The following is a 27,643-nucleotide window of genomic DNA, read 5'->3' on the forward strand; positions in this document are numbered from 1 at the left end:
AACAGCTGCCTGGTCTGACTTCTTGCAAAGGTATTCAACTGTACTGGTTAGATGGAGTGGGCGAACATGACCCTTTATGGCCCACAGTCCAGTAACCAAGAGTAGGAATTCCTGTTATCCAGGGAACCCAGAATGCTGAAACACTGCTTTATTAAATATGCTAAGGAAAATATTTATTGTTCCACCGCCGGACAGGGCCCTTACTGATCTTTTCCTGATGGCAGAATATTCCAAACATACTGGATTACTCCACAAGCGCGCGTGTAATCTTTGCATCTTTAACTGCAACACACTCCAGATGCGAAGAATTACAAACAGCCGAAACTACGGAAGAGGGACATGCATTCGCACACTGTGTGAAATTCGTTCATTTGAGTAAAATCAAGTTCATGCAATCACGTGGGCATAACGATCTGCCGACCGCTATGTAAATAGCCGAATAGTTATTAATGCTCTCAAATTAGGGTCGGAATGTTTTACACCCTAATGGGTTAGAACACGACATTTTAAACGAGCCTTCGACTAAAAAACACACAAGACCTCACGATGCCGCGACGATGTGACGCCGCACATGGCCCCAATCCCCAAGGCTTTCATTGCAAAGACGCCATAATCCCCGGGATAACCAATTCCGCACTGCACCATTACCGTCATCAATCCACCGATACACACTACTTTTTGGATTATTCAAATGTCACCCACAATTTGCCAGAATATTACAAAAACGCTTGCCAGCTGAACTCCTCGTGAAGAGGTTGCTCCTGCCCACCTCCCGACCTACAAGCGCCCCTGTGGTATCGTAGCGCTGACTATCCACTGGCATTATCTTTTCTAACTGGCATTTTCATTCACTCCTGATTAAGTGCCCAATTCCCAGCGTAGCGCTCCGCATTTGCGTAGTTAATTGCAGATATTGTGTCCTACGTGTATTGCGCTGTTACTGCAGTTGACCATTTCAGGCTTTATAATATTATTTGCTGACCTGTGTGCATAGCGCTGCTGTTTTGAGTCCTCGCATTTGTTGATGTGTATTTACTTTGCCCTCGCATAGCGTCCTGTTGTTGTTTGTGAGCCCTCCATTTTGTTGTGCCTGCAGCCCGTCCCTCCCCCTTCGCTAACGCCTCCCAGCTCACCCTCCCACGCTCCGCCCCCCTCCATCTCCCAACTTATGTCAGTAGGACCTACGCGCAGCGTTCACGCGCAGCACTCGCGCCCTAGTTGCGCCGAAGGTGCGCCAAAGGTAAGCCCGTCTGCGCCCGTCCGCGCCTGGACCGCGCCCAGCGCCCGTCCCCCTGCTCTATGCCGCTCCCAACTCCCCAGAGTAACTTATGATGCCGCTACTCTCCTCGCCCTCAACGCCGGACGCACCCCTCTTTGCTGCGCAGCTACCCCAGGACGTACCCACGGCCCATTCTCCTGCCTCTCCTGTAAGTTCAACTGCTTCAGGACCCTCACCAAACACACCTCCTCCACTCACAGCTCCGAACCCAACGACTTGAAATGCATCCTACTGAACACCCGCTCAGTCCACAGACATGCAACCGAACTCTGGGACCTAATCGACACTGCGGCACCTGACATCGCCTTCCTTACTGAAACATGGATGAATGCATCCTCTGCCCCCGACATCGCCATAGCCATACCGGACACTTACAAGATCATTCGAAAAGACCGCACTGATCAAACTGGAGGAGGCATCGCCATCGTCCATAGAAACACCATCAAAATTACAACCAGCTCTGACGACAATCTTGCAACTGCCGAACACCTCCACTTTCAGATCCACACCGACCCCAGGACCACACTTAGAGGAACCCTCATTTACAGGCCCCCAGGCACCCGATCTCAATTCAGCGACGACATCACTGACTTCGTCAGCCCGCACGCCCTCGCCTCAGAGAACTACATTCTTCTAGGAGACCTCAACTACCACCTTGACAACATTCTCGACAACAACACCACCACCCTTCTGGACAACCTGTCCAATCTCGGACTCAAACAACTTGTTGACACCCCCACTCACACAGCCGGACACACGCTCGACCCTATCTTCACCTCCAGCAAGCACATCTCCTTCGATCACACTACAGCTCTCCACTGGACGGATCACAGCTGTGTTCACTTCAGCTACAAAACAACCCTGACCCACAACCGTCCACAACCCATTCCCCGAAGAAAATGGAACAAAATCACCACCGACCAACTCCTCACATCACTCAGCCAAAATACTCCCACCCTAGCAACGGACCCAGACCAAGCAGCCACCAACCTCAGGCAATGGATCACCCACAGTGCAGACGAACTAGCACCCCTGAAAAAACACCAGTTGAAATCATCCAGCAAAAATGCTCCCTGGTTCAATGATGACCTTAAAAAATCCAAGAAGACATGCCGCACCCTGGAGAAGAATTGGAGAAAAGAACCAACCTCAGACAACATGGCCTCCCTCAAGACTGCCACCCGCAAACACCACCAACTGATTCGATCCGCCAAGAAATCAGCATTTAAGGACCGTCTCGACAACAATTCTCATAACAGCAAGGAACTCTTCAATATCGTCAAAGAATTCACCAACCCTCCCGCAGCATCCAACGACATCACTAACTCCCAAGACCTCTGCGATGCGTTATCCTCCTTCTTCTACAACAAAATTGCCGACATCCACAACAGCTTCAAGAATACTCCCAATGAACAACTCACCCCACCCCCTTCAAATCCCACCCTTCCAACTAACTACCTTAACTCCTGGAACCCAATCACCATTGAAGACACCATTCGCCTCATGAACTCAATCCACTCTGGCTCACCTTCTGACCCCTGTCCCCACTACATCTTCAACAAAGCTGACTCCATCATCGCTCCCCAACTCCGTGATGTCATTAACTGCTCCTTCAACTCCGCCACCTTTCCAGAAATATGGAAACACGCCAAACTCAGCGCCCTTTTGAAAAAACCAACAGCAGACCCCTCAGAACTGAAAAACTACCGACCTATTTCCCTCCTCCCTTTCCCGGCCAAAGTCATCGAGAAAGCCGTCAATAGCCAACTCGCAGCCTTCCTTGAATCCAACAACTCCCTGGATCCCTCACAGAACGGCTTTCGAGCTAAACACAGCACCGAAACCGCCCTCATTGCGGCGACCGACGACATCCGAGCACTCCTGGACAACGGTGAAACAGTGGCCCTCATTCTACTCGACCTCTCCGCCGCCTTCGACACTGTCTGTCATAACACCCTAATACAACGCCTCAACAACATCGGCATTCAAGGAAAAGCCTTGGACTGGATCATCTCGTTCCTAGCCGGGAGAACCCAGAGAGTCCGACTCCCCCCTTTTTACTCAAAGCCCACCGAAGTCATCTGCGGCGCACCTCAAGGCTCCTCACTCAGTCCCACCCTCTTCAACGTCTACATGAGTCCCCTCGCCTCCATCGCACGTCAACACAACCTCAACATCATCTCCTACGCCGACGACACCCAGCTGATCCTCTCCCTCACCAAAGACCCCAACACCGCCAAAAACAACCTTCACGAAGGTATGAAAGAAGTAGCCGAATGGATGAAACAGAGCCGCTTAAAACTCAACTCAGACAAAACGGAAGTGCTCATCCTAGGATCCTCCCCCTCAGCTTGGGACGACTCCTGGTGGCCTTCCGCTTTGGGATCAGCACCCACACCCACAGACCATGCACGCAACCTTGGCTTCATTCTAGACTCCTCGCTCTCAATGTCCAGACAAGTCAACGCCGTATCATCCTCCTGCTTCAACGTCCTTCGCATTCTCAAAAAGATCTTCCGCTGGATCCCCCTCGAAAAAAGAAAAACTGTCACCCATGCACTGGTCACGAGTCGAATGGACTATGGCAACACACTCTACGCCGGAATTACAACAAAATTGCAGAAAAAGCTCCAGCGCATCCAAAACGCATCAGCGAGACTCATATTAGACATCCCGCGCCAAGAGCATATCACCGGTCACTTAAAAAACCTCCACTGGCTTCCCGTCAACAAAAGAATTACTTTCCGCCTTCTTACCCACGCACACAAGGCCCTTTATAATCTAGGACCCGAATGCCTCAACACCCGACTGTCCTTCTACTATCCCACCCGCCAACTAAGATCATCCAATCAAGCCCTCGCCGCAGTCCCGCGCATCCGAAAAACCACCATGGGTGGCAGATCCTTCTCCTTCCTGGCTGCCAAGACCTGGAACTCACTCCCCACCCACCTCCGCCTTACTCAGAATCACATCACCTTCAGAAAAGAACTGAAAACATGGCTATTCGACAAACAGTGAACCCCTCCCTCTAGCGCCTTGAGACCCTCTGGGTGAGTAGTGCGCTTTATAAATGCCTGAACTTGAACTTGAACTTGGACAATATTATTGCTTTTAGATTACTAGATACCACCTGAAAATATTACAATCTGCTTGTGGTACCGTTTTCACTCTCGTTAGACCTTGTTGGAGGTACATAACCTAACCCGAACATGAAGTCTGGGTAGTTCCATTTTATGTTGAGAAGTCCAAGTGAAATACACCTGTCTCTCCCTTTTTGTTTCGATATTTAATTCTAAATATAAGAAAGTAAATAAGTTGTTTGGACTTGTTCCTGGTCAGTGTTGTAGTTAGTATGTGTTAAAATGTATGTAGTTAAATGTGACATGTATGTAGTTAAAATGTGACCTCGTTCGCAGCCTTACCTCCCGGTTTGGAAAGCACAGTCAGGTAGATAAACGCTGTTTTCAAATCCATCCGGGTTCATGGAGGGCATGATGTGGATCCGGGTGTTATCCATCATTCCGGTGACAACTGGATCCGTCCCATAGTTCTGCACAAAGTACTGGATCAAGTACAGCAGCATCTCCCGGCCAATGACCTGCAAAAGCAACACTTGAGTGACAGGGCAGCATAAAATGTGTCCTTCTAGAGTTTTGCAAGCTGCCAAGTGTTAGGCCACGCCTGAAGCACGGATTTCACTCTCACGCTACTTTTTCTTGAAACTAGGTGTAGTAAACCCAAGGATGGGATAACACTGAAATTACAAAGAGGAGAAGCAAAAGCCCTTGTTCAGGAAAGCATATGGCAGTGGAAGATTGTGACATGCGCACATCAGAATTGATGGTGAGTCTGGATACTTTTGAAACTCTACAACTGAGGGCATGATTGCTCAAATTAAATGTAGAGTTTGGAATCCCAAATGCCATCCAGCAACTTTATTAAACAAATCCTAAACACATACATGTTTCCAGCCGTTTCACCCAATTATGTCCAAATGACAAACAGAAGTAATCACATCCTTCATGTGTGATCTCTTATTATGTAACCTGTTCTCTGCTCTTGAGAAAGCTAGTGGCATTTTGGCAAAAGTAAGAACAGAATTCATTATAAGACAGGGGGAAATTTATGTTGTGTGTGAATTGGGGAGAAAATCATAGTAAACAGAATTATAGGAATATTTTTGATGAGCAGAATGTGTGAAATTTGTGGTGAGCGCAATATGAAGAAATTCATGGTGTGCAATAGACGTACATTTTCTGGACACTGAGCAACATATGCCTATCAAAAAAAGTGTTGAGCAACGTCCAGAACACGACGGAACGTGTTATAGAACAGATGATGATAACATGATTCTTCCATGATTTATAATTGTAATTATTGTAATGTTAGAAATATGTGAATATTCACTCATTTAGAGTAATTGCAAATAATTTTAACTAGAATATGTAATATCCCTCTATGTAAGACAAGTACAGAGTCCAGTTAACATTGCTTTTAAAATTATGGTATTAGTGGAAAATGGAGAATCTTTGAGCACTTTGGGCCAACAACATTGGGCAACACATTATAGAACTTAAAAATCTGTTTTCGGGGTCATGTAGAATTTCTTGACCAATGATTGTTTAAAACATTTAGTAGCACGTGGTGCATTTTTTTCACGTTAAGAGAATAACATTAGCTAACATTTATAGGGATTAAAATTACTTTAAGAGACTTCGGAGGGTGTACCTAAAGAATTTTGGTGAAATCGTATTGGAAATTCTGCTGTGAGCTAAAGAACGATGATGGATTCAACCCAGATCTGTGACTGGGGGTGAGTATCTGAAAACTTTCAGCTCTCCGTCCATCATCTCCTTGTGTTCGCTTTGTTCGCCCTAAGTTGGCAGGGTATGCCAAGACGTGGCTCTTTGCTCATTTTGCCACTGTATTCAAGCTAGCCTGGCTGATGAGGTGTGTTACCCCAAAACGGGTCCTAGGATGCTTGTTTCCGGTCCAGTGAAAACCTGGCTTGATAGTTCGACTGGACTGTTCCTATGAGATACAGGGTCAAGATTGATTTTTATATGGCTGGGTCTGAATTGGGTTGGCGAAGTGAGATAAAGAACGATGATGGATTCAACCCATATCTGTGACTGGGGATGAGTGTTTGAAACGTTTCAGTGCTTCGTCCATCATCTCCTTGTGTTTGCTTTTGAATGCTTTAGTCAGGACTTGCATTTTCTATGACAGAGCAAGCAGAATCTACTGACATACAAGCAGTGGTAAAGCCAATCGATCGAACTTTAATATGCTAACACAAGCATGCACAAATGCTATATGGATACATTTGCACAATAAAGCCTGACCTACTGGTTTTCCAAATACTTGTTTGTGTAGGTAAAGAAATTTCTACCTGATAAATAAGCAGCATAGATACAGACACATTTAATGAGTGAGTGGAACTTAGCCAAAATGCTGCAATTAAAGAATGCAGTAGCACATCTGCTTATTAATTCTTCAGTATGTTCAGACGGAAGCTAACTGAAGCATTCAAGAGGGCTACTATAACACCCAATCCTTAACAAGTACCACAACATTTCGACCTTTTCATACCTTGTAACCTGGGAGCGATGGCATCAGGACGCATGGCTATAGGTATTGCTTATCACTTACAACTTGTGCTAGGGAACTATACTCCAAACCCACTCACACTGAGTTTTTCCCAGGAAGAAGCAGCAAGTGCTCCTTGTAGAGTGTTGGTGTTGTTTGAACTCTGTACCGAGCCTTTACATTTGTAGAGAATGTACTAAGTGATAGTGTCCTGACAACAAACTCAGGAGGTCTTGAACTCTCACATAGTCTGGAGGCCTGGCAGCCATTGGGAATATCTGGGCATATCTTCCATCGAGGCCCATGGCATGAATGCTGTGCAATTATGATACAATCATGCTACAGCTGGGACTTTGCTACAGACATTTAGAATGTTTGCTAATGGCCAGTTGCTTACTTGGATTGCACTGAAGGACTTTAGGCAGTGGTGTAGCTAGCCCTATGGGCGCTTGTGGCGGTCTCTGCGTTTGCCACCCCGCGGCAGCCGCAGTGAAGAGCGGGGAGGGTGCTGCAGCAAACGCATTGAGTAATGGGGGGGCTTTGCTGTTGCCGCCCGAGATGCCAGGTGATAGCGGGGGAGGTCGCCTCACCAAAAACTCTTGCCTCCCGGGGCAGACCCCCACCCCCCCCCCCCCCTTCCCCACACACCCCTAGCTATGCCACTGACTTTAGGAATACAAAGAGGTGTTTCTGTAGTCGAGTTGTTGCAGGATAACAAACTGAACCAAGATGGAGTTAGAGCCTACATAAGATGGAGTAGGACCTGAGGGGCTTTACGTCAATATGAACACTTATGAGATCATGGCTTTGTTGCATTTTGCTTGAAGGCTTCCTGTGAAGGAACAGGAAGGACCATTAAACCAGGGCCCTGTACGTTTGTTGCTCATGTTATATATGTCAAAGCAAGTATGATAATAATAATTGCGAGTGAAAGAATATTAGAATATTTAACATTTGTTAATTACCTTGCAGTACTACACAAGACAAGTAGAAATTCTAAATCATCTTCCACAGAAAGTGCATTGTGACGAAGCTTTAGGTAGTTATTAATTTCACAGGGAGAAATGTTTAGTGAACATATTTTGACGATACTCATTATTTGTATATTTCGTTGCAGGAATTACATATTCCACACCAAACTACAGACAGTTTTCTATACTGAAAGATTGCCAAGGTACATCTATTCACTATTTCTGTTACGTACAGAGCTCTTCTGGCACTTTACTGAAGATATCTTTTTGTCTTTAGACATCCATAACACCCTGCAGACATTTCTGACCAGCAAGTGTGATGGGTCAGTGTGGAGTCCAGTGTCTCTTTTATGTCTAGAATCTCATTCCCTATTCCCTGTGCCTACCACGGTCCCTCATAGTCCTGTGTATTTGGTCATTGGTGGTAGTGGTGAGAGATGGAAGAGTGTTTTACTCCTAATGGATTCCAAGTCCAAGGTTAGGAAATCCCTGACATACAGTCAACTGCTGCTGCATACTGACACCACAACTTTGTTCTGTAGTCCTGGTTTCTAGCCCACCACCAGATAAAGAGGCGAGTAATTTGGTGATCTAAACAAAGGAGAATCTCTCATTGGATCACAAATTGAGGCAGTGCCTAGGTCCTGTCACAACCAGCTCTGAATCTTGCTATTGGAGCTCTGCCTACTGCATGATGCCAAGCCCAGCTGTTACAGCCCCCTTAGTATAACTGAGTCTGGGCTACTGTACTTTTATTTTGGCGTCGCATGACAGGAGCGATATCTACAGATTGCTGAAGAGCTGCTTCTTGAGCAAATAAATAAAAAGAACTTGGATTGTTGATATCCACTATTAAAGTTAAGTGCAAAGAAACCAATACTGGCATAGGCGGGCGCAATAAAATAAAACAACAAAATATTGAAACAAATAATGGAAACCGTTTACCCTCTTCTATAAAAACACTCTCACACTGGTGGTCTAGTTCGGGCAATCAGTGGAAGTAGAAACACAACTCAAGAGATACCAGCATACTCATCAAGGGACTTGTGACATAACGCGTTCGGAAGTAGTCTATAGTTGTGGTGCATGTTGTGTTGGGTGAAGGGGAGCTGATCTCCTCACTGTGCAGGTGCACAGAATAGAAGACAGAGAAAACTAAACTGACTAGCAGACAGCCATCTATCCCATGATTTCCACTCAAATAATGCAGGTCTGTAGCCTACTTCCCTCATTTCTTAATCATTGTGTAAAACGCCTCATTGAGCAGAAATACATAAGTCCTTTAATGAGCAGAAGAGTAGATGAGATTTATGATTTATCAGCGAACTTTATGGTGAGCAAATTTGTGGCAGAGAGAGCAGGCCATGGGCTGCTCCTCTGTTATGGCAGAGGAGCGTCGCTCCCTGCTGAAAGCCAGCAGAGGCAAAGGACAAAAATAAAATGACAATAAAACATTTTTATGATCATTTTATTTTTAGCCCTGCAGGCTGCGAGCCGAGGGAGGGGCGTGGCCTTCCATCCTGACGCTACAGCTGCAGCACCATGGAGGAGGGGGGAGTGGTGAGCACTGTCAAGTGCTCAGAACGGGGTTGCCAGCACTCTGGGGCCGGCCAGACCGTCATGCGCACTTAGCCTTTCCACCCACTCTGTTGAACAGCTGGGTGGAGAAACCAACCCTGCTCCCGAGTCTATGTCTGAGCGCTGAACTGAGGCACTCAGACCAATCCCAGTGCTGCTTACATGCTGAGAATAGCCAGATTGGGAGCTGGGAACCTGGGAGCCTGTGCATTGCGCAGCAAACTCCCGACAAGGAGCAAGGATTGGGAGCAAGGCGGCGGCCGTCGGAGCAGGTAAGTTTTATTTCCTTTATTTATACTTTTATTTTTTGTGTGTTCTCCCCTCCCCACCACTTCGTAGTACGAGTGGCTGCAACTGGAGCAGGAGAGCACCTTAGCAAGGAGCTATCCAGGGGTGTTGGTAACAATAGTGAAGTAGGTGCAGTGACACTGGGCCCATGAGTATTATAGCCCAATGCACCAACATTTTCGCTGTATCTTACTGTTCAGTCATTGAAAGGGACCGCCCATAGAGCTGACTTGCACCAGTGGCCATGGCAGTGGGGAAATCAATAACTCACATCATGGTGAGCGGGATTGTAGCAGAAACACGTGGTGCACAGAACTGTAGGAGATAATGATAGAATTGTAAGTGAAATTCATGGTAACCCCCGGCTGAAGGATATCTGTCCAGGAAAAACAAGAAGAAATTAAAGAAATTAAACAACGCTAGGAAAAAGAATGGAGTGCTATTATGCTGGCTCAGATCTGATGACATTGAAGCGAAAGCCAATACCGCCTCTGTATCTAGCAAAAACATCCATGGAGGAGGAATTTTAGCCACCTGCTCTCCAGAATAAACTATCGGAGTGCAAAGCGTGGGTCAATGCAAGACCGAACTCGCTGAATGCACCGTGCTCAGTCCAAAGGAGACTACTGGGAAATGTAAGGAAAAAAAAGAATCCAATTGCCCAAAGACTCTGGATAAACCCACAAAGCCATCAAGCAACCGACCCTCCCTTCAGCATGGTGTGAAAAAGCTCATGGGCTTGGATTTCCCCCAACAACCCACAAGCGGTTGCGCCTCAACACAGCTACGTGAAATCGAGAAAGAGGGCTATAACATAAGAAAACCCACAGAGGAGATAGCCATACAAGTTAATCTTATAGATGGGCCCAGAAAGAAAGGAAACGAGAAGGCATTGAACTCCCTCGAAATAGTAGACCAGAGGCGGGAATCCCCCCATGGAAGTATAAAAGAGGAAGTAGTACCCTATGAGGTCAGTGCTCACAGTTCTAACGTGAACAAACCAGAATGTTTAAATCAACCTCTTAGGATCAAAATGCTCAAAGATGACTCAGTAATAAAACTCATATATCAGAAGAATAAAGCTGCATTGAACCATGCTGAAACAATCCAATCACCCCAAGAAGGTACAAAATGAATGATGTATCCAGACTATGCATTCCAAGGGAAATGGGACATCCTCAATAGAAGAAATCTCCTAAACCTGTGTTTGCACCTTCCAGGACTAGAAAATATAAAAATAATAGACATTGAAAGTGTGCCTTTTGTCGCCCCAGAACAGGGCTCAATAAATGAGACTTCCAATTTAAGAAGGAGAAACCCTTTGTGAAAAGGGAAGGGGTTAAAGGATTAGACAAAAAATACAAGTTCCCTTTTCATGTAGTCTAGAAAGAGAGACTTTTGTCTCTGGGGAGTTGCAGAAAGGTGCTTGGAGTGAGCCAACCCATGTATCAAGGTTGTAGAGGGATCAACAAATTTACAACCATTTCAATATGCATTAGTACACATGATTTTATCAATCTGAAATTAGTGAGGATGTACACTCTAATGTAAATTGTATATAAAATTGTTTTTATTGTTTTTATATTAATCTCTGTTCATACCATCTTACGAAACAATTGCATACATTTATTCATAAAAAATGTGTTAAAAACAATTGATATAACATTTTATCTTACAAGGTAAAAATACAGTTAAAAAAAGGTTATTTACAATACAACAAAATTATCACACAAACAGATTGTCGACGCGGCGTTTCGGTGATTTTTATGTCGTCACCTTCTTCAGGACAGTGTGTGAGTTCAAATCACTATAGATTTAAAAACACAGAAGAATCATATGTTAACATTTGATGTATTGACTCAGTGGCAGAACAGAGTTAGACTGCAACCTTCCTAAATTAGCACGCTGTACATCCTACATCCTAAGTTTCTTTCATTAAATCTAAACAGTACAATCATTAACACTTTATATATTATAGATATTTGAACAAATTCTTTCAAGAAAGCTCTGTGATTGTATGGTTACTCTATTTGGAAAACAAGCCTATGCAATATTTGTGAATCCCCCAACCTTCGTTTGGTCTCACCCTTTCACTTGCATCCTTTCAAGTCTGTTATCATAAAGCTAATGTTTGGGGATACCTGTTTAACTTAAGATATCACCTATCGATCATCTTAGTATGGATATTACTTTAATTTATAGTATGTTGACTTAATCCATACCTCCAATTAGGTTGTTGCTTGGTCTGACGCTTTTTTAAGAAATTGGCGATCTGTGACCTTTTCGGGATTATCTCAGTTTCTGTGAAATGATTGTTAAATATAGACCGGGTCATTAGATCCCCTCAAGGTGTTGTCTCTAGTTAATCTCTATATACCTTATTAGTTATTTCTTTACCTTATTTTAATAAATTTGTTCATAGATGGAGTGCGTCAGTGTTCTTCCGTAGCTCCGTTGATATATGAAATCATAGGTCCTATCGGAAGATACCATGTATTAGTCATTATATTTACCTTTAAACAGGCCATTTTTCACCCTCCTAAATTTAATGCTTTTTTATCATTCAGTTCCCTACATTATGGGGTGTAAAGAGTAAGTACCTGGAATTCTTTGCAGGCAGGTCTTGTGCAGAGGACGGTCTTTCTTTTCTACGCCCGGTATTTCCGGTAGAATTTTAATTTCTGGTCTTTTTAAAAAAAAACAAGATACAAACATTGAAGATTTTACTGTCAATATTAAACGGGGCTTTTTGTCTATTCATTCCCTATTCAGAGGTCGATTGATCTTACCTGAAAGTATGTCTTTTTGACCAAGAAAGCTCGCTCTTGCGGTGAAATTTCTCTTGGGAACACAGGAGAGATTCTTTTTTATCTGAAAAAATCGGAAGGATAGCGATTTTGGTATCTGTTACGGGTCAGTTCTATTTATTCCCTAGCGGAACCCTGTTTAAGGCTTGGTTCTTCTATCGGGGGTTCGGGACAGAGTTCTACTTACTTGAATTGGTTTTTCTCTGCGATTTCCGGGCGTCTGCCGTGACCGTCTTGCCGATAGTGTTAATTCTGCACTAACTGGTCTCGTACTTATATACGCTTCTCACTAGGTCAATCTTGATTAAATCAATGCACCTGTGGTTATTTTTAAGACGGGCTCTATTCTTTCGTCGGTTACGGCGGCCATCTTTGCGTTGCATTTTCATTCACTTGGTACCGTTTAATTGTTTCCGCTTCGGGTTTGTTTACGCTTTCATTCCTACTTTAGGAGTGAAACGCAATTTTTTAAAGGGTGTATATTTCACCACAGTGGGTTTGCATCAATTATCGCCTCCCAATTTGATATATACACTCCTTAGTGGAAAGAGGATATTCCTTAAGTAAAATGTGGCGGCCATCTTAAAGATGTTAAGGGTGTTATTACTACTTCGGGTTTACTTCCGCTCTCATTCATACTTTTACAGTGAAAACCGATTGTTTACCAATGGCACATATCGTATAATTTGCCCCAGTGGGTTTACAGTAATTATCGCCTCACAACAATGATATGTTGTTTCATTAGCGAAGATGGGTATTCCTTACGTGAACTATGGCGGCCATCTTTAAGGGTGTTAAAGTATGGCTTTTTCTTCTTAAAAGTCGTGTTATTGAGAATGAATTCCCTATTATATTTAAAGTATATTTCTTTTGTTAGTTTCCCTGCTGACTTTTTATTTATTTGGTGGCTATTTAGGTTTTCAATTTATTCAAATCTTTTGATAGTAATCATTTATTTGTTACTTTTCCTTGGACCTTGTGTTTTTGGTCCTGAATTTTATACGGAATCCCCAATATTTTAGACAAATTATTCTTGTCGTGTCTTTAGTTCTATAGTGATTTATTGGATATGGAATCCTCATAATGGGGCTATGGGTGGGGGAGCTAGCTTAGGGCACTAATCCAGATATCCCCATATGTTTATTCTTATCAAAGGCTGAGATAATAGGGAACCGTTTTTTTTTAGCATACCTCCTGATCTTATATTAGCCTATTCCTCTATTCTTAAGTTTACGCAGACCCACACATTTTTTGATCCCATTTCGTGGTTTAGAGAATCCTGTCCCATTCCTCCTTGCTGTTCAGTCCATTTTTAAAAGTGTTAAATTTGGACATATAGTACTGTTCTCTTTTTCTTCTTTTCATGTCCATATCACCTCCTCTGTTATTTAATTTAACTACTTCAATAATGCACCATCTGAGGTCCTCGACTTTATGTTTCAGAATATCCCAGTGTTCCACTGATCCAGTGCCCTTGCCAAAAAGCATATATTGGAGAAACCTCCAGAGAAATAAGAGTGCGGCTTAACGAGCACAAATCCGCCATCAGATCGAAACGGGCCAATGCCCCTTTGGCTGAACACTGGGATATTCTGAAACATAAAGTCGAGGACCTCAGATGGTGCATTATTGAAGTAGTTAAATTAAATAACAGAGGAGGTGATATGGACATGAAAAGAAGAAAAAGAGAACAGTACTATATGTCCAAATTTAACACTTTTAAAAATGGACTGAACAGCAAGGAGGAATGGGACAGGATTCTCTAAACCACGAAATGGGATCAAAAAATGTGTGGTTCTGCGTAAACTTAAGAATAGAGGAATAGGCTAATATAAGATCAGGAGGTATGCTAAAAAAAAACGGTTCCCTATTATCTCAGCCTTTGATAAGAATAAACATATGGGGATATCTGGATTAGTGCCCTAAGCTAGCTCCCCCACCCATAGCCCCATTATGAGGATTCCATATCCAATAAATCACTATAGAACTAAAGACACGACAAGAATAATTTGTCTAAAATATTGGGGATTCCGTATAAAATTCAGGACCAAAAACACAAGGTCCAAGGAAAAGTAACAAATAAATGATTACTATCAAAAGATTTGAATAAATTGAAAACCTAAATAGCAACCAAATAAATAAAAAGTCAGCAGGGAAACTAACAAAAGAAATATACTTTAAATATAATAGGGAATTCATTCTCAATAACACGACTTTTAAGAAGAAAAAGCCATACTTTAACACCCTTAAAGATGGCCGCCATAGTTCACGTAAGGAATACCCATCTCCGCTAATGAAACAACATATCATTGTTGTGAGGCGATAATTACTGTAAACCCACTGGGGCAAATTATACGATATGTGCCATTGGTAAACAATCGGTTTTCACTGTAAAAGTATGAATGAGAGCGGAAGTAAACCCGAAGTAGTAATAACACCCTTAACATCTTTAAGATGGCCGCCACATTTTACTTAAGGAATATCCTCTTTCCACTAAGGAGTGTATATATCAAATTGGGAGGCGATAATTGATGCAAACCCACTGTGGTGAAATATACACCCTTTAAAAAATTGCGTTTCACTCCTAAAGTAGGAATGAAAGCGTAAACAAACCCGAAGCGGAAACAATTAAACGGTACCAAGTGAATGAAAATGCAACGCAAAGATGGCCGCCGTAACCGACGAAAGAATAGAGCCCGTCTTAAAAATAACCACAGGTGCATTGATTTAATCAAGATTGACCTAGTGAGAAGCGTATATAAGTACGAGACCAGTTAGTGCAGAATTAACACTATCGGCAAAACGGTCACGGCAGACGCCCGGAAATCGCGGAGAAAAACCAATTCAAGTAAGTAGAACTCTGTCCCGAACCCCCGATAGAAGAACCAAGCCTTAAACAGGGTTCCGCTAGGGAATAAATAGAACTGACCCGTAACAGATACCAAAATCGCTATCCTTCCGATTTTTTCAGATAAAAAAGAATCTCTCCTGTGTCCCCAAGAGAAATTTCGCCACAAAAGCAAGAGCGAGCTTTCTTGGTCAAAAAGACATACTTTCAGGTAAGATCAATCGACCTCTGAATAGGGAATTAATAGACAAAAAGCCCCGTTTAATATTGACAGTAAAATCTTCAATTTTTGTATCTTGTTTTTTTAAAAAAAGACCAGAAATTAAAATTCTACCGGAAATACCGGGCGTAGAAAAGAAAGACCGTCCTCTGCACAAGACCTGCCTGCAAAGAATTCCAGGTACTTACTCTTTACACCCCATAATGTAGGGAACTGAATGATAAAAAAGCATTAAATTTAGGAGGGTGAACAATGGCCTGTTTAAAGGTAAATATAATGACTAATACATGGTATCTTCCGATAGGCACTATGATTTCATATATCAACGGAGCTACGGAAGAACACTGACGCACTCCATCTATGAACAAATTTATTAAAATAAGGTAAAGAAATAACTAATAAGGTATATAGAGATTAACTAGAGACAACACCTTGAGGGGATCTAATGACCCGGTCTATATTTAACAATCATTTCACAGAAACTGAGATAATCCCGAAAAGGTCACAGATCGCCAATTTCTTAAAAAAGCGTCAGACCAAGCAACAACCTAATTGGAGGTATGGATTAAGTCAACATACTATAAATTAAAGTAATATCCATACTAAGATGATCGATAGGTGATATCTTAAGTTAAACAGGTATCCCCAAACATTAGCTTTATGATAACAGACTTGAAAGGATGCAAGTGAAAGGGTGAGACCAAACGAAGGTTGGGGGATTCACAAATATTGCATAGGCTTGTTTTCCAAATAGAGTAACCATACAATCACAGAGCTTTCTTGAAAGAATTTGTTCAAATATCTATAATATATAAAGTGTTAATGATTGTACTGTTTAGATTTAATGAAAGAAACTTAGGATGTAGGATGTACAGCGTGCTAATTTAGGAAGGTTGCAGTCTAACTCTGTTCTGCCACTGAGTCAATACATCAAATGTTAACATATGATTCTTCTGTGTTTTTAAATCTATAGTGATTTGAACTCACACACTGTCCTGAAGAAGGTGACGACATAAAAATCACCGAAACGCCGCGTCGACAATCTGTTTGTGTGATAATTTTGTTGTATTGTAAATAACCTTTTTTTAACTGCATTTTTACCTTGTAAGATAAAATGTTATATCAATTGTTTTTAACACATTTTTTATGAATAAATGTATGCAATTGTTTCGTAAGATGGTATGAACAGAGATTAATATAAAAACAATAAAAACAATTTTATATACAATTTACATTAGAGTGTACATCCTCACAAATTTCAGATTGATAAAATCATGTGTACTAATGCATATTGAAATGGTTGTAAATTTGTTGATCCCTCTACAACCTTGATACATGGGTTGGCTCACTCCAAGCACCTTTCTGCAACTCCCCAGAGACAAAAGTCTCTCTTTCTAGACTACATGAAAAGGGAACTTGTATTTTTTGTCTAATCTCAATAAATGAGACCACAGTAGTAACCTTCTACAGCAAAGATATGGCCTTTGCCCTACTGAAGAATAAAGATCATTTCGGCAATTGGGGCATCCAGATTAGTTTTGCGACCAAAGTTAAGTACCCTGCGTTTTTAAAGGACAGAGTTCCTAATGCCGCAAAGGATTCCAATATTCCAACTTTCTCTAACAGTGATTTAACCAGGCAGTTGCCTACTTCAGTTCTGTGTGGTTCCCTAGCGGGTACCCAAACAATGCCCTGGAAAAAGAACCCGCTACAAATAACATCCAGAGTAGGAGATTTCTGCCAGTGTGCTTTCAAACGACAGAACTCTCAAGATTGGTCTTGGGTCTCTCAGGCCTTAGGGTGAAGCACATAACACCTCGACTGGACATAAAACCAGTAAAGATGCTGCTTACCACCTTAGAATCTGTTCTTGGAATATCCGAGGACTAACCAAGGAAAAAGCTGAATGATTAACAACCTCGTTTGTGAAAAAATATGACATTATTGCTTTGCAAGAAATTTGGCCCTTGCAAACTATTCCCTGGGTGGACTATACTGTTTATGAATCTTGTGCAATAGCATCTCAAGTAGGTGGCCATGCGCCAGAAGGAGTATTAATCCCTCTGAAGAACAACCTGGCCCTAAAGTTCTCCCCACTCTGTAAAGGGAAAGGCGAGAGTCAACCTTGAATAAAATGCTCCCTATCATGAGAGACCTTTTCGTGCACTTCCCAAACAATATGTGGCTAGTAATGGGAGACTTTAATGCTAACCTAATGGAGACAGGAGTGGATTCTTCTCTCCTATCTTCATTGGACAACCAAATGTGGGCTATCCTGGATATAAGGTGCCAGTACCAACGGAAGGACAATCAAGAGACAAAGGTGGCAGTGTGCTTAAACCAACTAGGGCCCCGCGTTTTAAACGGAAGACTTGATTTAGACTCGCCCCCTGCTTATACCCATGTATCCCCCTTCAGAATGGCTACCTTGGATTACATATGGATCGAAGTCGCACACTTTCATCTTGTTCAGGCATTTGTGGCAACCCCCTCATTGGAAAGTGATCGTGCCGTCCTAACGTGCAAAGTTCTATCCAGGCAGAGCTCCCGCCCAAAAAATTACTTGATTGGAATATAATCTATATTGGAGCCTATTAGAAAACTATGGTGGACCCTGGACCAACAAGAAACAATTGAAGAGAAGGTGGATGACTTCTTAGAAAACCTGAACCATGAGTTTAGCGACCAGCTGATGGCACTATTGTGGGAACAGGTAGTGGAGGACCTAAAAAAAATCTATCTATGAAGATACTTAAAAATTCAAATAATTCCCCCTCAACTATACCCCACTTTAGTGAGCACAAGCAAACTATGTTGAGTATTAAACACAAATTAAATAACCAAATGCACATACACCAACATAGATCACAAATCCTTACGAGAGAAACCATTGATTACTCGCAAAGAGTATAGGAAGGCAAGGTTCACCTATCAGAGGATAAAAGAAGAACATCACTAGACAATTGCACATAAAATCATAAAATCAAAGGATTAAAAGAGGTTTTGGAGCTGGGTAAATAAGGCTGTCAGATTTGATCAACCATCTACAGTAACAAATATCTCCCCCACTGTTTGGGAGGCTCATAGTGAAGCACTTTACGTTGAGCCCGTCAGAAACAACTGGCCTAATTATCACAGCTCTATTCTCCTTAATCCTCATATTGGAACGCCACCCACTATTAAGATCGCCCCTAAACAAGTTGCACTTATTATAAAGCAAATGCGCCCAGGAGGGGCCCTGGGCCCAAATGGTTTACCAACAAAGATATATAAAGCTTCCACTCATAAGTGGGAAGCGCTCTTGGCCCCCCTATTTGAGGCATGCAGAATGAGCGGGCCTATTCCTCATTCTTGGCGAGGCTCTCTCCTCGTCCCAATCTACAAAAAAGGCCAGTGGTCTAATCCCGATAACTTTCGGATGATTGTCCTCCTTGACGTCGACGGGAATTCCTATGCAAGCGTCTCATTACAAGAATTGATCAAATGAGCAGAAGACCGTAAACTAATACCTATCACGCAAATCGGTTTCCAGAAGGGCTGTCACATCAAGGACAATCTGATCTGCTTAGCCCACATGATTGAATACTCTTGCAACAAAGGGAAAAATCGCTATTCTTGGGATTTATTGATTTTCGAAAGGCGTTTGATAGCGTTGTCAATTTCAATTTCAATTTCATAGAGCTTTATTCGGAGCATAAAACATGTCCATAAAAGCACATACAGTTACATATACAGATATTTCATTGATTAAAAAATATAAAGAAAAATACACATGTAACAATAATTATCCAGTGCGGAATGGAATAAATATGTTAAAAACGGAGTCAGTAAAAACACATGCTTTTCCTAGCACTAATAGCCTTATGTAGGAAAATAGCCGTAAAAAAACAGATGTCCGGGTGATGCATATTAAAAAGCAATTTCATAGATTCTGTGATGGTTCTTACTCCAAATCTATTCAAGATAGGCTTTAAATAAATTTTCCGTAGTTCGCTGTACAAGGTGCAAGAAAAAAGAAAATGCACAGTACTCTGTTCAGTCTTGTGATTGCAAGGACAGGGTCCCACAGGGCGCGTTTTTATATTAGGACACGCAACCAGATGGTGTACAGTTCCCATCCTCATTCTAGTGAGTACAAACTGGTGTGAGACTCTAGTCACCTGTGTCAGGTAGGGATGGAATCCACTAAACTCGTTCAAGCCATTGTACAGTTTACAGGTAGTAAGTTTTGAATCTTCCACGGCACGCCTCTCTATGCAGAAATTCAAAAACATAGTCTTCATATTTGATTTGGAGTTGTCAGATACGCAGAACCGATCCTTGATCACATCATATCCAAAGACATTTTGGAAATTTTCAATATTATATTTAATCCAGGGGATCTTCATATGCTGGTCCAAAGTGAGGCAATCCTCAATGATAGCTCTGTTTAGTGAGGTGCCTTCGTTTAACCAAACAGATCGCCACAATAGTAAGGGTCTTAGCATGATTAAATCATTCAAGAAATGGGACCCCGTTTCCTTGTGAACCAGGGTGTTAGAGGTAGATTTGGGTAAACACAGGAGCCTTTTCAGGAAGTTGTTCTCCTCTATCTGTAGGCACCCGGCAGATGTCACACCCCAAACTCCTGCCCCATAAAGGGCCGCAGATAGGCATTTAGATTGATAAATTTTTAGCATATCTGCTATACGTCTATTTCCCAATTTCTTTGCAAATACGAAAACCCCATTGGCACTTCTAATCATCTTTGTTTTAACCGCTTTGTGTTCGATATCCCAGCTACCATTTTTTGAAAAATTAATCCCCAAATAGCAGAAATGATCTACTTTTAAAACCTGTTCACCTTCTATAAAATAATGGGAGTTGATTTTCGTTTTTGACTGACCAGAGCACTCCATCACATAGGTTTTAGATCTATTGATCACCAATTTCCTATTTTTGATGAACAGAACAAACCTGTCCATCAATCGTTGGAGACCCAGGGGTGTCCTAGACAACAGTACGGCGTCGTCCGCATAGAGTAGCACAGGGATGTTGAGGCTATTAACTCTTGGGGCGTCAGCCGTAACTGTTTGCAGGACAGCATCCACCTCATTAATAAAGAGAGTAAACAGTAGGGGTGCTAAAACACACCCCTGCCTGATTCCTCTCCCTATCCTAAATTTACTTGTGCATTCCCCATTGGGCCCATATCGGACGCTAGTACTAAGTTTTTCATACAGGCGAGCTAGAAAATATACTATACTATCTGGGGCTCCCATGTCAATCAATTTAGCCCAAAGTAGGGCGTGGTCTACCATATTGAAGGCACTGCTTAAGTCAGCAAAACATAAATACAATGACCCTCTTTTGGCCTGTGTGTATTTCCCGACCAAAAGTTCTAAATTTAAGCACTGCTCTATAGTTCCACGCCCTTTTCTGAAACCAAACTGGCTATTAGTTAAAATCTCATTCGACTCTGCCCATTCTTCTAATCTGGCTAATAAAACACGACTCATAACTTTTACTGATGAGTCCAGTAGGGATATTGGGCGGTAGTTTTTTGCTTCGCCCCGGTCTCCCTTCTTATAGATAGGGATTATAATTGATTCTGCCCAAGTAGGTGGTATTTTAGAGCAGACTGCAGCATTAAAAATCTTTACCAGAAGGGGGCCCCAGATCTCCGGGGCTGTCTTGTAAACATCTATAGGAACCCCATCGGGTCCTTGGGCCTTCCCTCCTTTACTAGCTTTAATGCTAGCCATAACTTCCTCTACTGTAATATCTAGTACAACTATAGGCCATCCTTTTTCTGGGGGGTCTATACTATTGTCAGAATCAAATATGGTCGAAAAATGTTGGATCCATGAATCTATGCTCACATTAGATGTGAGCACTGGAACCTTCTCATCTTTAAATAATGGGCTATTTACAGTAGACCAGAACAAATTACAGTTCCTTTGTTCTGCTGCTTGACTTAGATTGTCCCACGCTTCCTGCTGCAACTCAGCCTTTCTGCGTTTTAGGGCCAGTTTAAAATCCTGTCTAAGTTGGATCACTAAACACTTGTCTCTAGGTTTAGCTGCTAAAGCTTCTTTAAGTTCTCTCCGGGCAATAGAACAAACATGATCAAACCATCCCATCTTCTGTCTGTTTACGTGCCCCATCTCTTTAGTGAACTTCTTACTGATGGTGGCATTAATTCTGTCAAAGTGGGCGATACTGGCACCGTCTGTCTCCCCCTGTTCGAGAATGGCCGAGATTTCCATCATACAACTATTGATGATGGAATCAGATGTCTCTTCGGCTTTCTCACCCTTCCACCTCAACCTAACTCCGTTAGTTCTATGTGGTTCAATATTTACAATTGTACCCGTATTTGGAGTGGTGGTAGAATTCCAGATCTTAATTTCTGTGGTTAGACAGTTGTGATCACTCAACATTACATCAACCACCTTGACTTCAGAGCACATATGTGTTAGGTTGGTAGACATGCATATACAATCAATTACTGTATTAGCCCCCCTCCCTTTGAAAGTTGGGACGCTCTCTCCCAGATCATTTTTTACGTTTTCCATGATTACCATGTCATAATCTATCAAAAAATTATTCAGGGTTTCCCCATACAAATTGTGAGGGAAATGAACTTCAGCATCCCCTGAATGATTATAGACACCACATAGATTCTGGGATGATAAGGGGCAAGTTGAGACATTAAAATCCCCCACAAAAATATATTCGTAAATACCATTAAAATTCTCTACAAAATTACACACTGCTTTGTGTAAATCATTAACAACTGTGTGCCTAGTACCATCAAATATATTATTGTAGAAATTAATCAACAGGACATTTCTACAATCGTCTTGTACAAGCCAAAGGATTTGGGAGTGAACCCCCACTTTTACATACTTTTTTACCAGTACAGGCAACTTCACTGAAATCAGAACTAGCAGACCTCCTCTAGATCTCCCATGAGGTGAGGCCAATGCGGGAAGCTCATAGGAAACAAAGCCTTCACTCCCTCTATATTCTCTGCACCATGTTTCCTGTAGACAAATAATGTCAAATAAGCTAATAAAGTCTTTCCAACCCAACATATCTTCTTTGGCCATCAAACCAGCAATGTTCCAGCTAGCAATATGACACGTTGCCTTACCCCTCTCTAGGCTGACATTAGGCATATCGTTTGAAAATACGGACACGTTATTATTTACATTAAAATGCTCTATATTAGACTCTAAATATTCATCTTCACCCCCAATAAACATACAATCCATATTCACATTATTAGTGTTTTCAGTTAAGGGCATTTTTAACTCTCCAGCATCTACTCTCACCTGGACTAATTTACTCTTATGTCAATCGTTTTGGTCCAGGAAACTCAGTGACTGAAACCTATTCTGGGTTGGAACTTGGTATAACATCCCATTAAGTGGTGACATTATACTATCGCTTACTGGTGGGAAATTAGACACATGTGTTATAAATCTATTCCCACCTTGAACCGGGTTCGTCATATGCATTGGTGTAACAAATGGGCTGTCCTGGGGGGCAAAACAGGGGGTATGTTGCCCTAATCTGTTTCCAATTGAATAAAAGTTATTATTATTCGAAGATCCCTCCCAGCTGTTTACTGAATGCAACCTATTTAAATGGTTGTAAAAATATCCCAGTGGCCTTGCGACAACGTCAGTCTCTGACTGCGTGATTGAGGCCGCTATTAAGAGGACCGTCGCAACGTGTTGCGGATGTTAAAAATTGATAATCACGCAGTCACCCCCACATAATTTTCTGGTGTTACCTATCCAGTTGACTCTTCTAATGGAGATAATCTGATCTGAATAGACAACTGGGTAACCACAATGCCGACTAAGCCAAGAGATAGCTTTATTTTTAAGTGAATCTGCCGTTTCTTGGGTATAAGGGGCCTGTGTGATAGGTGGGACATTCGTTAAAACTACGACGTATGGTACGCATTCAGGTGGGAGGTCCACAGGGCGCTTATTTGCTGTAGCTGGGACCCTATTTGTTCCCCCAGTGACAGCCGCTGGTACTTTAATGGCTGACACAGCTGGCACATGACCAGACTGCTCCCCATTTAGAGATAATATTGATCTAACAACCTGGTTAGGACTGACCTGTCCTTTACTTGATGACCCTGCTCTCTGTTGCTGCTGAGGCGGTCTACCCTTATCCTGTGCAACAGATTTTGTAACCGAAGTTGTTGGAACAGGTCGTTCTTTGGATAGTTGTTTCCCATTGGTAACTATAACAGGGGGGCTAATTAGATTTCCTGGTTGTCCCCCATCCTGAATAGATACCAAGGTTGATGATGTTATATCTTTAAAAGTTAATACTGTTTTATCCAAGGTAACAGAATGATGGTCAACCACGTCCCTTAGTCTTTGAACTTCACTGCACAGGCCCTCTATTTTAGCAAGCAATGGATCGATAATAATTTTAATTTTATTATCGATAGAGCCCATCAGTAAATCTAATTGGTCTGGATCAATGGAGACACAACTTTCTTTAATTAGTGACCCTATATCCTCTGGGTTATCCTTATGAGTTAAATCCTTTTTATGTTTTCTACCTGAGTGATAATTTCCCCTTTTAGGTACAGTTTTCCTACAAGCTCTCATTAATCTAGTGGCCCTCAATGAATGTTGAGGAGTACCCTCACAAGTGTCACACAGATCACCTCCCGCTATAGTCAAATTACTAGAAACCTCAGTACTATCAACAGCGGTACTGTTCTCATCCACCTCAATTAATGTTGCTTGTTCACTGGGTGTATTAGTATCCGCATCATTGAGGTCTGGAGACTCAGTCAAAGGGGAGATTTCCGGAGTGCTTTTCCCCAGAGATTTTCTCCTATCCGTATTTATTCTGTTAACCACCTTCAGCAGATAGTTATCAGGTAGAGTGGATTGTATAGACATGGTAGGTGTAAAATCCAAAGACAGTTCACGAAGAGTATATAAAATCAAATATAATGTCTCGGTATACTACTTGATCGTACTCACAAGTACAAATAAGGGGGGTGGCCCGTCCCGACCCTGGTCGTCCCCGGACGGCCACAGACGGCCCGCCCTCTGCCCGGGCTCAGCCCGGCGACGCCCGCGCGCGTCCCGCGACGCGGAGGGAGCGTCCTGGTTAAATAGCGCCTCCGGGCGCGCAGCGGCAGGAAGTGACCGGAAGTGGTCGCACAGCCCTCTGTTACCAACAAAGATATATAAAGCTTCCACTCATAAGTGGGAAGCGCTCTTGGCCCCCCTATTTGAGGCATGCAGAATGAGCGGGCCTATTCCTCATTCTTGGCGAGGCTCTCTCCTCGTCCCAATCTACAAAAAAGGCCAGTGGTCTAATCCCGATAACTTTCGGATGATTGTCCTCCTTGACGTCGACGGGAATTCCTATGCAAGCGTCTCATTACAAGAATTGATCAAATGGGCAGAAGACCGTAAACTAATACCTATCACGCAAATCGGTTTCCAGAAGGGCTGTCACATCAAGGACAATCTGATCTGCTTAGCCCACATGATTGAAAACTCTTGCAACAAAGGGAAAAATCGCTATTCTTGGGATTTATTGATTTTCGAAAGGCGTTTGATAGCGTTGTCCGTCCCAGGCTTTGGGAAAAACTGTTCAAATGGGGCATCCCGCAGTCTCTATTGAATGCCATTATCGCTCTCTATTCCGATACCTGGGTAAAAATAAAAGTTTCCGCTGGTTGGTCTACAACCAATAAAATCATGACCAACAGAGGCCTAAAGCAGGGATGCATTTTGGCGCCTTTACTCTTTAATTTGTACCTTGCAGACTTGCCTGAGAGCTTTTCCATCAAGAATCGCATCTGTTAAAATCCAGTCAATGTAATAGGCAGATGACATGATTCTTGATCAAACTCAGGTGGGCCTTCAACGACTTTTTGTTGATTCACTGGCATCATATTGTGAAACAAATGCTTTGGAGATTAATATTTCTAAAACTAAGGTGATGATAGTCTTGAGGTGTTGAGCAAGACATCGCCCCTGGTACATCGCTGGGAAACGTATAGAGGTAGTTGCCATATATAAATATCTTGGAGTTTGGATAGACCACAGAGGGAGCCCTGGTCTGCAAGTTGTTGCAATGCAAGGTGTAGCTCGCAGCCTGGAGGGGGTCCTAAGAACTAAGAAAGCTCTCCATTCTCCAGACTTCACCCCAGTAATTAGAGTGATAGGTGCCAAATTACTATCCACTATAGCTTTTGGCGCCATTACTTTTAAAGATAAAATGTTCACCTGGTTGGATAGAGTACAATCAGCTTGTTTTCGCAGAGTGTTTCACCTACCCAATTCGACCTCTCATGCCCAAATCCGTTTGGAGTTCTGCCTGTCTTCCCAACATTGGATCATAAAAGCAAGATTTATTGCCTATTGTGCAAAAACTAAAATGGCTCCCAACTCTACACTAAGGAGCTGTATACGGTCACTGTTGAACAATCCTGGAATACATTTTTAATATTCTGCTTGGACGCACTAGAAGCTCATGAATTATGGGCAAGCTCGCTGCCCATAGGGGTGGTTGCTGAAGTTTTGACTAAACAAGCAAAGATCTTCTGGAACAAGATGCATCAGCCATGAAAAATCTATCCCATGGCAGTTGGGCGTCAAAACTTTATGATCTTAAAATCATACCGCATTATCTGTCATCCTCTATGAAGCCATCGGTGAAACACCAGCTAATGAGACTACGTTTTGGCCTAATTCCCCTGATGGGGTATAAGGATGGACGGAAGTATAAGGCAGATCCGCCCTCTCAGTGTCGTTTTCACGGCAATGGGGAAGAAAATGTAATACACGTTTTGTGCATCTGTAGAATCCTACTCCCCTTTCGAATTTTTTAGTTGTGTCCTATCTGGAAAACTCTCAATGTGCGGACATGCCAAGAAGCCCTAGAGGAGTGTCTGAAGGGGGACTCAGCTCAGATGGCCTCCCGATTTGTAAAATTCATGATTAAGATAAACTCAATTTTACCAGTAGATGTCCACAATGAACCTCCGCTGTGTTAGCTATGAAGTTCTTCCTTTTTGTTTTTAAAACATGAACTTTTTAATTGAGAGTGGAAAGTGCTTTTTCATGTCCTTTTTGAATGAATTGCAATGATTTAAACTAATTGTGCAAATAAACATATCTATCTATCTATCTATCTATCTATCTATCTATCTATCTATCATGGTAACAAGAATTCTTGAAAATTCATGTTGTGCAGAGCTGTGGAATGTTTATGAGATACTGAAATGTGATTAAAATAGTGTAGGAAATGTATGAACAACATAGGAAAAGGGAATACCTATGTTGAGTAGAAATGGGAAAACGCACACGATAAGCAAAACTATCCAGAATGAGGGAATAATGTGAACCACTGAATGGCCGTTCATGGTTAGCAGAAATATGGGATAAAATCATACAAGGATGACTGTAGATAAGTAACTCTATGAAGAGCTGCAGAGAATTTATCTTCAGTAGAATAATGTGGGGCATAAAAGGGCATGGAGCTTGGTTCCCAAATCCATACTGAGCCAAAAAGCATGAGTGAGTGTGTGTTGGGGGCATGATGTTAACCTTTAAAAATGTAGTCAGCAACATGGACGGGGAAGCCGAAAATAAACAGGATTAAGGACAATACATTTTAATATGATGCATCTGAGCACTATCTCAAAATATATCTTATTTTGACTATGTTCCTTAAAATTATATACTAATAATGGGTACAATTTACCTAACACAACCCCCTGAATATCTGTTCACCTCATTAACATAAATGGCAAGGGTAGATTAGTAAATTAGCCAATCAACAGATGGAAAAACATGAGCCTTGGGGAACCCTAACAGAGAGCACAAGGTTTATAGTGAAGACGGTACCAGTCATTTCCCAAGACATATGGTTCTCTGGCCTCACACTGACAGGGAATACCAATCAAAACACGCCTAATAAGAAATCATACCTGTTAGATATAGGATCTCTAGTTGGCAGAGGCATGTACCCTGTCCAAGTTGGGACCCACAATCCTAGTCAGGGTAAGTGTGGTACACA

At 42.3% G+C, this 27,643-nt stretch overlaps 1 protein-coding gene across 3 annotated transcripts in view; it reads right to left on the minus strand.

Annotated features, from left to right (window-relative positions):
* CPM (carboxypeptidase M) overlaps nt 1-27,643 on the minus strand; it is a 300,531-nt gene that overhangs the window by 99,895 nt on the left and 172,993 nt on the right. For all 3 annotated transcript variants that reach the window (XM_078676699.1, XM_078676716.1, XM_078676709.1), the window contains exon 4: nt 4,702-4,877. In XM_078676699.1, coding sequence (XP_078532825.1) covers nt 4,702-4,877 — 176 coding nt within the window. The remainder of the gene's footprint in view (nt 1-4,701; nt 4,878-27,643) is intronic.

The sequence above is a fragment of the Lissotriton helveticus genome, chromosome 1_1, assembly GCF_964261635.1.
Source record: "Lissotriton helveticus chromosome 1_1, aLisHel1.1, whole genome shotgun sequence".
NCBI classification, from domain to species: Eukaryota; Metazoa; Chordata; class Amphibia; order Caudata; family Salamandridae; genus Lissotriton; species Lissotriton helveticus.